The following is a 13,841-nucleotide window of genomic DNA, read 5'->3' as shown; positions in this document are numbered from 1 at the left end:
GGGATACTCCAGGGAGCAGGGATCCGTCTCGCACACCTGTACCTCTGTGAGGGATACTCCGGGGAGCAGGGATCCGTCTCGCACACCTGTACCTCTGTGAGGGATACTCCGGGGAGCAGGGATGCGTCTCGCACACCTGTACCTCTGTGAGGGATACTCCGGGGAGCAGGGATCCGTCTCGCACACCTGTACCTCTGTGAGGGATACTCCGGGGAGCAGGGATGCGTCTCGCACACCTGTACCTCTGTGAGGGATACTCCGGGGAGCAGGGATGCGTCTCGCACACCTGTACCTCTGTGAGGGATACTCCGGGGAGCAGGGATGCGTCTCGCACACCTGTACCTCTGTGAGGGATACTCCGGGGAGCAGGGATGCGTCTCGCACACCTGTACCTCTGTGAGGGATACTCCGGGGAGCAGGGATGCGTCTCGCACACCTGTACCTCTGTGAGGGATACTCCGGGGAAGCTGAGATCAGTTTCATACAGATCCCATTTACTTTACAGTGGAGAAGTGGCAGGCTGTGTACACTATCATGGAGGCTTTTGGAAACAGCATGACAAGTATGAATGGCAATGCCTCCCGCGTCTCTCAGATCATCTCATTGGACTTTGACCAGGCAGGACAGGTTGCCTCTGCCTCTATACAGGTGAATCATTTCTTCTGGTTCTGCTTCCATACAAGTGAGGGGTTACTAGTGCTATACAGTCAGAACAATTATTTCTTATAAAGCATCATTAGTGTACACAGCACTGTACTGTTACAGAAATGTTTTCTTTGTTAAATAAATGTTTTTATTCCTCCTTGTTACTTTTATTGAACAGACTGTGCTGTTGGAGAAGCTGAGAGTAGCAAAACACCCTGAAAAAGAGGCCACCTTTAATGTCTTCTACTATCTAATGGCTGGGGCAGATAATGCACTCAGGTAAGACAGTAATGGGTGTGACAGCACAGATACTGTAACACACTCGGGTAAGACAGTAATGGGTGTGACAGCACAGATACTGTAACACATTCGGGTAAGACAGTAATGGGTGTGACAGCACAGATACTGTAACACATTCGGGTAAGACAGTAATGGGTGTGACAGCACAGATACTGTAACACATTCGGGTAAGACAGTAATGGGTGTGACAGCACAGATACTGTAACACACTTGGGTAAGACAGTAATGGCTGTGACAGCACAGATACTGTAACACATTCGGGTAAGAAAGTAATGGGCGTGACAGCACAGATACTGTAACACACTTGGGTAAGACAGTAATGGGCGTGACAGCACAGATACTGTAACACACTTGGGTAAGACAGTAATGGGTGTGACAGCACAGTGAGTGTTAGCATTTTGTAGTGTAAGGTTCATGATTCACTTTATTGAAGAGAAAAATGTAAAACCCCAGTGCAGTTGATCTGGTGAGTCACGTTTCATTAAGTATTCTGCATGGAGGTTTTTTAAATGTCCTGCAGAGAGCCTCTCAGCAGAGTGATATATCTGAGTATAAACCTTTCACTTCCACTAGATGTGAGAACCTGAAGGAGCTCCACTTGCCTTTCTGTCACGGAGTTGGAAGGGTTCAGGGCTGACCCCCTTCAGAGTCCCTCTGGGCTCCCATTCCAAGGGACGGGCTCCTCCGGCCTCCACCTAATTTCTGTAATATTTACATCCCAGCTCTTTCCTCTGAACCTCCCTCACATTTTGGAGTGGTTAACACGAGTCCCTCCCGCCAGCCCCTTCTCCTGCCCCTCAAGCAGTGACGGCCTTAGGGAGTGCCGGAGGCAGCCACCAGCCCCTCGCATTAGGGGGCTGTACAATCTAGAACAAATGTTTTCTGGGGGCGATGTTTGTTTTTTTTATAAGAAAGTGGCTCTGTGTGTGCATTTTAACCCCCAGTTATGTGTACAGTTCTGCCAAAGAATATGAAGAGATCCATGATACAGCTTTCATTTCAGCTTCATAAAGAATGTCGGACTTGCTTATAGGGCATCAAAATTCAGCCTCTAAAGCAGTTGCAGGGTGCCAGGGTCTTCACGGCCCGTAGGCCACCACTGCACTAGGATGTTACCTCTGCGATGATGCAGAGGGAAGTGGTGCTTTCATCTTCTGTCCTCAGCGGGCCACAAGCTGTGGCTGGGGTCTCCTGCTTTGAATGCAGGTCTGTGTAGTGCTGGGGTTAATAATTCTCCCCTGATAGGAGCACATGCCATCTGCCTTAATTACTTATCTAGACAATGTGACCCAGCATACATTCTTCTTATTACAGGACCGAGCTCCACTTCAACCACTTGGCAGAGAATAATGTGTTCGGGATATTTCCACTATTCAAGGTCTGCAGTGCTGAGAGCTCCAGGATCAGTGCTTCAAACTTGTGTGTACCTGTGATTCTGCACTGTCAGAGGAGTGAGTGGTTGCAGAGCTGCCCTGTGTGTGCCTGTGATCTTGCACTCTCGGAGGAGTGAGTGTTTACAGAGCTGCCCTGTGTGTGCCTGTGATCTTGCACTCTCGGAGGAGTGAGTGTTTACAGAGCTGCCCTGTGTGTACCTGTGATTCTGCACTGTCAGAGGAGTGAGTGGTTGCAGAGCTGCCCTGTGTGTGCCTGTGATCTTGCACTCTCGGAGGAGTGAGTGTTTACAGAGCTGCCCTGTGTGTGCCTGTGATCTTGCACTCTCGGAGGAGTGAGTGTTTACAGAGCTGCCCTGTGTGTACCTGTGATTCTGCACTGTCAGAGGAGTGAGTGGTTGCAGAGCTGCCCTGTGTGTGCCTGTGATTCTGCACTGTCAGAGGAGTGAGTGGCTGCAGAGCTGCCCTGTGTGCCTGTCATTCTCACTGTCAGAAAAGAGAGCGGTTACAGAGCTGCCCTGTGTATGCCTGTGATTCTGCACTGTCTGAGGAGTGAGCAGTTACAGACCCACTCTGTGTGTGCCTGTCATTCTCACTGTCAGAAGAGAGACCTGTTACAGAAGCACCCTGTTTGTGTCTGTGATTCTGCACTATTAGAGGAGTGAATGGTTACACAGCTGCCTGTTTGGACCTGTGATTCTGAACTGTTGGAGGAGTGAGTGTTTTCAGAGCTGCCCTCTGTGTGCCTGTGATTCTGCACTGTCGGAGCAGTAAGTGGATACAGTACTGCCTTGTGTGTGCCTGTGATTCTGCACTGTCTGAGGAGTGAGCAGTTACAGACCCACTCTGTGTGTGCCTGTGATCTTGCACTCTCAGAGGAGTGAGTGTTTACAGAGCTGCCCTGTGTGTACCTGTGATCTTGCACTCTCGGAGGAGTGAGTGTTTACAGAGCTGCCCTATGTGTGCCTGTGATCTTGCACTCTCGGAGGAGTGAGTGTTTACAGAGCTGCCCTGTGTGTGCCTGTGATCTTGCACTCTCGGAGGAGTGAGTGTTTACAGAGCTGCCCTGTGTGTGCCTGTGATCTTGCACTCTTGGAGGAGTGAGTGTTTACAGAGCTGCCCTGTGTGTGCCTGTGATCTTGCACTCTCAGAGGAGTGAGTGTTTACAGAGCTGCCCTGTGTGTGCCTGTGATTCTCCTTTGATGGTAGCTTTGAACAGAAGTCTCCTGTTTCTGTGCTCGCAGGCAGATGAGAAGCAGAGAGCTGCGCAGCAGTTCATCAGGCTGCAGGCTGCTATGAAGGTGGTGGGCATCTCTATGGATGAACAGAAGGTGTTTTGGCTCCTACTGGGTGCCATCTACCACCTTGGTGCTGCAGGAGCTACAAAAGGTAACGTTGTAGTCACCATTGGTACCATGATAGCCCTTAAGCTTGCATTAATATCTCAGGCATGAGGTCTGCATTGTTATCCAAAGTTGTCATTCCTGAGGCGGGTATCCTTGTTAATGACCCAGGGACAGATGTCGCCTGACAGATTAACAGATTGATAGAAGGATAAGCTTTTCCAGGACAAGAATCCCAGTAAATATCTGCTGAAAGCTTCAACCTCATTAAATCTGTTAGGCTATAAGGCACCACCAGGAGCTATGACATTCCCTAGAATATTGTTAAAAATGGGAAAACCTTTGAGAAGATTCTCTTCTGCCATGGGGTATAATTGGCTTTATCTCGCCATTCCTGCTGTATTGTATCACTGGCTATATCTCAATTCCCTGCTAGGGGATTCACTGGCTATATCACATGTCCCTGCTAGGGGATTCACTGGCTATATTACATGTCCCTGCTAGGGGATTCACTGGCTATATCACATGTCCCTGCTAGGGGTTTCACTGGCTATATCACATGTCCCTGCTAGGGGATTCACTGGCTATATCTCATGTCCCTGCTAGGGGATTCACTGGCTATATCACATGTCCCTGCTAGGGGATTCACTGGCTATATCTCATGTCCCTGCTAGGGGATTCACTGGCTATATCACATGTCCCTGCTAGGGGATTCACTGGCTATATTACATGTCCCTGCTAGGGGATTCACTGGCTATATCACATGTCCCTGCTAGGGGATTCACTGGCTATATTACATGTCCCTGCTAGGGGTTTCACTGGCTATATCACATGTCCCTGCTAGGGGATTCACTGGCTATATCACATGTCCCTGCTAGGGGTTTCACTGGCTATATCTCAATTCCCTGCTAGGGGTTTCACTGGCTATATCACATGTCCCTGCTAGGGGTTTCACTGGCTATATCACATGTCCCTGCTAGGGGTTTCACTGGCTATATCTGAAGTCCCTGCTAGGGGTTTCACTGGCTATATCTCATGCCTCTGCTAGGGGTTTCACTGGCTATATCACATGTCCCTGCTAGGGGTTTCACTGGCTATATCACATGTCCCTGCTAGGGGTTTCACTGGCTATATCACATGTCCCTGCTAGGGGTTTCACTGGCTATATCACATGTCCCTGCTAGGGGTTTCACTGGCTATATCACATGTCCCTGCTAGGGGTTTCACTGGCTATATCTCAACTCTCTGCTAGGGGTTTCACTGGCTATATCTGAAGTCCCTGCTAGGGGTTTCACTGGCTATATCACATGTCCCTGCTAGGGGATTCACTGGCTATATCACATGTCCCTGCTAGGGGTTTCACTGGCTATATCACATGTCCCTGCTAGGGGATTCACTGGCTATATTACATGTCCCTGCTAGGGGTTTCACTGGCTATATCACATGTCCCTGCTAGGGGTTTCACTGGCTATATCTGAAGTCCCTGCTAGGGGTTTCACTGGCTATATCACATGTCCCTGCTAGGGGATTCACTGGCTATATCTCATGTCCCTGCTAGGGGTTTCACTGGCTATATCACATGTCCCTGCTAGGGGATTCACTGGCTATATCACATGTCCCTGCTAGGGGTTTCACTGGCTATATCTCAATTCCCTGCTAGGGGTTTCACTGGCTATATCACATGTCCCTGCTAGGGGTTTCACTGGCTATATCACATGTCCCTGCTAGGGGTTTCACTGGCTATATCACATGTCCCTGCTAGGGGTTTCACTGGCTATATCTGAAGTCCCTGCTAGGGGTTTCACTGGCTATATCACATGTCCCTGCTAGGGGATTCACTGGCTATATCTCATGCCTCTGCTAGGGGTTTCACTGGCTATATCTCATGCCTCTGCTAGGGGTTTCACTGGCTATATCACATGTCCCTGCTAGGGGTTTCACTGGCTATATCTCAACTCTCTGCTAGGGGTTTCACTGGCTATATCTGAAGTCCCTGCTAGGGGTTTCACTGGCTATATCACATGTCCCTGCTAGGGGATTCACTGGCTATATCACATGTCCCTGCTAGGGGTTTCACTGGCTATATCACATGTCCCTGCTAGGGGATTCACTGGCTATATCACATGTCCCTGCTAGGGGTTTCACTGGCTATATCACATGTCCCTGCTAGGGGTTTCACTGGCTATATCTGAAGTCCCTGCTAGGGGTTTCACTGGCTATATCACATGTCCCTGCTAGGGGATTCACTGGCTATATCACATGTCCCTGCTAGGGGATTCACTGGCTATATCACATGTCCCTGCTAGGGGATTCACTGGCTATATCACATGTCCCTGCTAGGGGTTTCACTGGCTATATCTCAATTCCCTGCTAGGGGTTTCACTGGCTATATCACATGTCCCTGCTAGGGGTTTCACTGGCTATATCACATGTCCCTGCTAGGGGTTTCACTGGCTATATCACATGTCCCTGCTAGGGGTTTCACTGGCTATATCTGAAGTCCCTGCTAGGGGTTTCACTGGCTATATCTCAATTCCCTGCTAGGGGTTTCACTGGCTATATCACATGTCCCTGCTAGGGGTTTCACTGGCTATATCACATGTCCCTGCTAGGGGTTTCACTGGCTATATCTGAAGTCCCTGCTAGGGGATTCACTGGCTATATCACATGTCCCTGCTAGGGGTTTCACTGGCTATATCACATGTCCCTGCTAGGGGATTCACTGGCTATATTACATGTCCCTGCTAGGGGATTCACTGGCTATATCACATGTCCCTGCTAGGGGTTTCACTGGCTATATCTCAATTCCCTGCTAGGGGTTTCACTGGCTATATCACATGTCCCTGCTAGGGGTTTCACTGGCTATATCACATGTCCCTGCTAGGGGTTTCACTGGCTATATCACATGTCCCTGCTAGGGGTTTCACTGGCTATATCTCAACTCCCTGCTAGGGGTTTCACTGGCTATATCTGAAGTCCCTGCTAGGGGTTTCACTGGCTATATCACATGTCCCTGCTAGGGGATTCACTGGCTATATCACATGTCCCTGCTAGGGGTTTCACTGGCTATATCACATGTCCCTGCTAGGGGTTTCACTGGCTATATCACATGTCCCTGCTAGGGGTTTCACTGGCTATATCACATGTCCCTGCTAGGGGTTTCACTGGCTATATCACATGTCCCTGCTAGGGGATTCACTGGCTATATCACATGTCCCTGCTAGGGGTTTCACTGGCTATATCACATGTCCCTGCTAGGGGTTTCACTGGCTATATCACATGTCCCTGCTAGGGGTTTCACTGGCTATATCTCAACTCTCTGCTAGGGGTTTCACTGGCTATATCTGAAGTCCCTGCTAGGGGTTTCACTGGCTATATCACATGTCCCTGCTAGGGGTTTCACTGGCTATATCACATGTCCCTGCTAGGGGTTTCACTGGCTATATCACATGTCCCTGCTAGGGGTTTCACTGGCTATATCTGAAGTCCCTGCTAGGGGTTTCACTGGCTATATCACATGTCCCTGCTAGGGGATTCACTGGCTATATCACATGTCCCTGCTAGGGGTTTCACTGGCTATATCACATGTCCCTGCTAGGGGTTTCACTGGCTATATCACATGTCCCTGCTAGGGGTTTCACTGGCTATATCACATGTCCCTGCTAGGGGATTCACTGGCTATATCACATGTCCCTGCTAGGGGTTTCACTGGCTATATCACATGTCCCTGCTAGGGGTTTCACTGGCTATATCACATGTCCCTGCTAGGGGATTCACTGGCTATATCACATGTCCCTGCTAGGGGTTTCACTGGCTATATCACATGTCCCTGCTAGGGGTTTCACTGGCTATATCACATGTCCCTGCTAGGGGTTTCACTGGCTATATCACATGTCCCTGCTAGGGGTTTCACTGGCTATATCACATGTCCCTGCTAGGGGTTTCACTGGCTATATCACATGTCCCTGCTAGGGGTTTCACTGGCTATATCACATGTCCCTGCTAGGGGTTTCACTGGCTATATCTGAAGTCCCTGCTAGGGGTTTCACTGGCTATATCTCATGCCTCTGCTAGGAATGGTGTTTCATCAGCCTTTGTTCCTGCTGGTATCCCAGTGCTGCTGTGCACAGGGAAGACTGGGCTACTCTAACCAATTGATTTTCTGACAGAGGGGTTTGCATTCAGAAGTGGGCAATGTCTTTCATTTATTCCTTGGTTTTATTATCCCTAAATGTTATTTACTGTGTGAAGTTATGTCATTATTCAGACCGGTATATACATCCTGTTCTACCCTTCACCTTCCCATATAACTACAGTAACTTGCCTTCTCCAGAAGTATGGTAGCACATACACACACACACACAGGCTTTCTTTCATGTTGCACATCTGTTTTCATGTGTTGTGTGTGTGTCTCTGCCCCTTCTCTGAACATCTGCAAGTTAAAGTTTTTCTCTTTCCTTTGGGACATGCTCACAGAGTGTAACTTTTCCTGCCTTCATCTGTTTCCTTACTGGTAGGGGCCTGGTCAGAGGAGAGACTCTTTCCACGCTGTGGTCTCTTGGCCACTCCCCGTGCTGTGGTCATGCCTGCTCTGTGGAATCTTCACTGACCACAAACATTGTCCGGTGGTCTGCACACTCTCCCGGTCATCCCTTCCTCAGTGGTAGTGTGTGTAAAAATGTGTGTGTGTGTCTGCGTGGTAATGAGGAGGAGGACAATTGATCTGAGGATGAGGTGAGCCAGGTGGAAGCTCACTCTTTAGGCAGCTTGGCACCAGCTCAGACAGAGAGAAACGCAATCCGCTAACGCTCATCTTGCAGTGCTCTAGAGCAGATAGATGCAGTGGATTCATTTTTTTGTATTCTTCTCTTTTATGGCTCCCTGTCTCTCCCTCGGCACATGTTCAACCACTTGGCATGCCCTGATCTCATGTCTATCTGCATGGTGTGCCCTGACCCCGGGATCTCTTAACATGGCATGCCCTGTGTCTCTCCGGGTGGCATAGGGGTGCTCTGTGCCCCTTGTCTCCCTGCATGTGTTGCTGCATGGTAAGCTCTGCACTCCCCTATAGAAACATAATAGCTGTAAAGGAGCATAGGTCCTACCTGGTCTGCTCATCCACACCAGCTGCTCAGCTCTACAATTTCTATCTCCCTTACAGGCCGATTCAGTAAAGTCCGCGGGAGAGCGGACGAACGCCCGCTCTCCCTGCGCGCGCACCTGCCACTCGCCGGTGCGCGCGATTCAGTATTTAAATTAGGTGGTGCAGTAGAAACGGGCAAAAGGAGGCGCTAGGGACACTAGCTAAGGGAACACAGCATGGATTTACCCAAGGGAAGTCTTACCTAACAAATCTGCTTCATTTTTTTGAAGGGGTTAATAAACATGTGGATAAAGGTGAACCGGTAGATGTGGTGTATTTGGATTTTCAGAAGGCGTTTGACAAAGTCCCTCCTGAGAGGCTTCTAAGAAAACTAAAAAGTCACGGGATAGGAGGCGATGTCCTTTCGTGGATTACAAACTGGTTAAAAGACAAGAAACAGAGAGTAGGATTAAATGGTCAATTTTCTCAGTGGAAAAGGGTAAACAGTGGAGTGCCTCAGGGATCTGTACTTGGACCGGTGCTTTTCAATATATTTATAAATGATCTGGAAAAAATACTACAAATGAGGTAATCAAATTTCAGATAATACAAAATTATTTGGAGTTGTTAAATCACAAGTAGATTGTGATATTGCAGGAGGACTTTGCAAGACTGGAAATTTGAGCATCCAAATGGCAGATGAAATTTAATGAGGACAAGTGCAAGATGTTGCATAGAAGGAAAAATAACCCATGCAGAAATTACACAATGTTAGGTTCCATATTAGGAGCTACCACCCAGGAAAAAGATCTAGGCATCATAGTGGATAATACACTGAAATAGCTCAGTGTGCTGCAGCAGACAAAAAAAGCAAATAGAATGTTAGGAATTATTAGGAAGGGAATAGTCAATAAATGGAAAAAGTCGTAATGCCTCTGTATTGATCCATGGTGAGACCACACCTTGAGTACTGTGTACAATTCGGTCACCTCATCTCAAAAAAGATATAGTTGCGATGGAGAAGGTTCAGAGAAGGGCGACCAAAATGATAAAGGGGATGGAACAGCTCCCCTATGAGGAAAGGCTGAAGAGATTAGGGCTGTTCAATGTGGAGAAGAGACGGCTGAGGGGGGATATGATAGAGGTCTTTAAAATCATGAGAGGTCTAGAACGGGTAGATGTGAATCGGTTATTTACACTTATGGATAATAGAAGGGATAGGGGGCACTCCATGAAGTTAGCATGTGACACATTTAAAACTAATCGGAGAAAATTCTTTTTCACTCAATGCACAATTAATCTCTGGAATTTGTTGCCAGAGGATGTGGTTAGTGCAGTTAGTGTAGCTGTGTTTAAAAAGGTTTGGATAAGTTCTTGGAGGATAAGTCCATTAACTGCTATTAAGTTGACTTAGAAAATAGCCACTGCTTTTACTGGCATCAGTAGCATGGGATCTTCTTAGTGTTTGGGTACTTGCCAGGTACTTGTAGCCTGGATTGGCCACTGTTGGAAACAGGATGCTGGGCTTGATGGACCCTCAGTCTGACTCATATGGCAAGTCCTATGCTTTAGAACAAAGACCACTGACCATTTTAGTTCCCACCCTCTGGACTGACTCCACCCTATTTATATCCTTTTGAGGGTGCGGTCTCCAGAATTGTACACAGTATTCCCAGTGAGGTCTCGCCAGGGACCTATACAGGGGCAATATCACCTCCCTCTTTCTGCTGAGCATTCCTCTCCCTATGCCACCAAGCATCTTTCTGGCTTTTTCCATCGCTTTATCCACCTGTTTGGCCACCTTAAGTTCATCAGATTTGATCACCCCCAGATCCCGCTCTTCCTTTGTGCTTAGAATTTTATCTCCTATGCTGTAACTCTCCTTTGAGGGGTTTTGGTAGCCCAGGTGCATGACTCTGCATTCTTTAGCATTAAATCTTAGTTGCAGACTTTAGACCATTCCTCAAGCGTTGCTAGATCCCTCTTTATATTTTCTCATGTGATGCTGTTTGGTGTGTCTTTCTGCAGGGACAGTCTTGACTCCATGCCTCGCCCTGTGGCATGCCCTGTCCCTTGTGTCCCTCCCTGTGTGGCATGTCCCATCCTCTGTGCCTCTCCCTGTGGTGTGTCCTGTCCCCCTCTCTGTGCATGTCCTGTCCCTTGTGTCCCTCCCTGTGTGGCATGTCCCATCCTCTGTGCCTCTCCCTGTGGTGTGTCCTGTCCCCCTCTCTGTGTCATGTCCTGTCCCTTGTGTCCCTCCCTGTGTGGCATGTCCCATCCTCTGTGCCTCTCCCTGTGGTGTGTCCTGTCCCCCTCTCTGTGCATGTCCTGTCCCTTGTGTCCCTCCCTGTGTGGCATGTCCCATCCTCTGTGCCTCTCCCTGTGGTGTGTCCTGTCCCCCTCTCTGTGGCATGTCCTGTCCCTTGTGTCCCTCCCTGTGTGGCATGTCCCATCCTCTGTGCCTCTCCCTGTGGTGTGTCCTGTCCCCCTCTCTGTGGCATGTCCTGTCCCTTGTGTCCCTCCCTGTGTGGCATGTCCCATCCTCTGTGCCTCTCCCTGTGGTGTGTCCTGTCCCCCTCTCTGTGGCATGTCCTGTCCCTTGTGTCCCTCCCTGTGTGGCATGTCCCATTCTCTGTGCCTATCCCTGTGGTGTGTCCTGTCCCTCTGTCTCCCTCCCTGTGGCATGTCCTGTCCCCTGTGTCCTTCCCTGCATGGCATGTCTTATCCTCTGTGCCTCTCCTAATGGCGGGTCCTGTCACCTCTCTCTCTCTCTCCCCGTGGTGAGCCTTGTTGTCTGAGTCTCTCCCTGAGATGTGTCCCTTCTCCCTATGTCTTTCCCTGTATAGCATGACGTAGTGTTTCTTGTCCTCTGTGTTTCTCCCTAGTGGCATGTCCCATCCTCTGTGCCTCTCCCTGTGGTGTGTCCTGTCCCTCTGTCTCTCTCCATGGTGTGTCCTGTCCCTTGTGTCTCTCCCTGCGTGGCATGTCTTATCCTCTGTGCCTCTCCCCATGGTGGGTCCTGTCACCTGTCTCTCTCCCCATGGTGAGCCTTGTTGTCTGTGTCTCTCCCTGAGACGTGGCCCTTCTCCCTATGTCTCTCCCAATGGTGGGTCCTGTCACCTGTCTCTCTCCCCATGGTGAGCCTTGTTGTCTGTGTCTCTCCCTGAGACGTGGCCCTTCTCCCTATGTCTCTCCCCATGGTGGGTCCTGTCACCTGTCTCTCTCCTTGTTGCCTGTGTCTATGCCTGAGACGTGGCCCTTCTCCCTATGTCTCTCCCCGTGGTGGGTCCTGTCACCTGTCTCTCTCCTTGTTGCCTGTGTCTATGCCTGAGACGTGCCCCCGTCTCTCCCCAAGGCGTGATGTGACGTGTCCTGTCCTCCATTTCTTTCTCTCCTTGTCTCTGGGGATATTTGCACAACTTTCGGCCTTTTGGCTGCTTTTCTGCACACTTGCTCGGCAGTGACCCGATAACCTGTTTTATTGTCTAACACGCTCTTTTTCTTTGCATGTTGCATGGCGCTCCGTTGCAATTGCAGAAGCTGATGAAGGTAAAATCCGTCGTTTTGTGTGCTGCCAGCGTTTTTTCATGTGGGTGGGGTTCTCGGAGGCTTTGCCTTCCAGTTTGCTTTGGTTATTGTTCTGTTCGGGTTTACATTTGGTATTAGCCTGCTGTCGTCCTGGTCTACGCGGGTCAGGTTTGTGTTGCCCCTGGGCTGCGAGCAGAGCCTCGTTCCTTCTCTGCTGGTGGAAGCCTGCGTGGCATAGAGGGAGGCGGGGGGGTGGGGGAGTGTGACATTGGCGCCTACCTTCAGGTTTGAAAGTCTCTGCAGACGTTGTAAGTGGCACCAGCAACCTCCCACGCCTTCAGGGCCGCCCGAGCTCTCATGGGTGCCGGGCTTGGCTGTCTCATGTGATGTGCTCCCTCCCGGCCGTAGCTTGGCTGTGCTCCCGGAGTTTCCTTTCTGTTGTATTAAATGTCACCATCATCGTCCTAGCACTAGTAGCCGGCGTTGGGCTTCCTAATATTGAACCTTCTGCATTCCCCCTCCCGTTCCTCAGGGGAAGGCATTTTCTAGGAGATGGTGGTGAGTGTCCCGTGAGCTTGCGTGAAAATAATTTTCCCGGTGGTGCCTGGAACGAGCACGGCTCTTCCGTCACTGCCAGCGCTGGGCCTGCCGCATTCACGGCAGAGACGTTGTCTCTGCATCGGATGCTTCCGACCACCCCCCCCCCCCCCCCTTCAGCTCCTTAGACATTTCGCTGACATGCGAGTTTGCTGTGGACCCTTGGCCGCTGGCCGCTGACGGGGGTAAGTTCCCCTGCGGCTGGAGTTTGCTGGGACTCTGGCGGGGTTCCCGCCGCTTCCCAGCGCTGCGGGAGTCTCCTAGCCCGTGCACGGGGAGTCTGCTCCTTTATTGAAGGGCGCCACATGAATGCGTGTGTGACCCCTCTGTGTCTTTCCTCCCCTGAAGCTGGCAGAAAGCAGTTTGCCCGCCATGAGTGGGCTCAGAAGGCAGCCTATCTCTTAGGATGTACACTGGAGGAGCTTTCTTCAGCCATCTACAAGCAGCAACCCAAGGGCACCATACAGAAGTCTACATCCTTTCGCCATGGGCCTGAAGATGGCGGCTCCGGTGATGGCTCAGGTACCTTCCTCGGGAGATGTGTGTGTGTCTCTGTTCTCTGGAACAAAGCAGGAGTCTGTGCGCTGCTAAGTAATATATCAGTGTTACGTCCCCTCTCCTCACCCCTGGGGTCCGAGTGCAGCTGTAGGACTTCTCCTCTCCTCCTCTCTCTGCCCCGTTCTCTGAACAGATTTTGTTCCCGACACAGGGCCCAAGATGAGTGCGCTGGACTGTTTGGAGGGGCTGGCCTCAGGCCTGTACTCGGAGCTCTTCACGCTGCTCATCTCGCTGATAAACAGGTACGGAGAGTGCGCGCCAGCAGTAGGAAGGCAGGAGCTGGGCTTGGCTCTTCCTAACGGTGAATCAATTACATTCCTCCAGATGCAGCAAGGAAAACCAAGCTTATGTAGCACCACAGTTAGAATGAAAAGACCATGCTAACTCTTCCAAAAT

The 13,841-nt window shown here is 50.2% G+C and overlaps 1 protein-coding gene across 14 annotated transcripts in view; it reads left to right on the top strand.

Moving 5' to 3' along the window:
• The window catches only part of MYO18A (myosin XVIIIA), a 224,063-nt gene that overhangs the window by 106,060 nt on the left and 104,162 nt on the right, over nt 1-13,841 (top strand). For 13 of the 14 annotated variants that reach the window (XM_029611140.1, XM_029611139.1, XM_029611136.1 and 10 more), the window contains 7 exons: nt 506-648; nt 824-924; nt 2,260-2,323; nt 3,581-3,725; nt 12,300-12,311; nt 13,236-13,409; nt 13,597-13,687. In XM_029611140.1, coding sequence (XP_029467000.1) covers nt 506-648; nt 824-924; nt 2,260-2,323; nt 3,581-3,725; nt 12,300-12,311; nt 13,236-13,409; nt 13,597-13,687 — 730 coding nt within the window. The remainder of the gene's footprint in view (nt 1-505; nt 649-823; nt 925-2,259; nt 2,324-3,580; nt 3,726-12,299; nt 12,312-13,235; nt 13,410-13,596; nt 13,688-13,841) is intronic. The other variant, XM_029611130.1, reaches the window with a different exon arrangement.

The sequence above is a fragment of the Rhinatrema bivittatum genome, chromosome 8 (genome assembly GCF_901001135.1).
Source record: "Rhinatrema bivittatum chromosome 8, aRhiBiv1.1, whole genome shotgun sequence".
NCBI classification, from domain to species: Eukaryota; Metazoa; Chordata; class Amphibia; order Gymnophiona; family Rhinatrematidae; genus Rhinatrema; species Rhinatrema bivittatum.
Note: the sequence above shows the minus strand (reverse complement) of the source record. Positions and strands in the feature narration are given on the sequence as shown.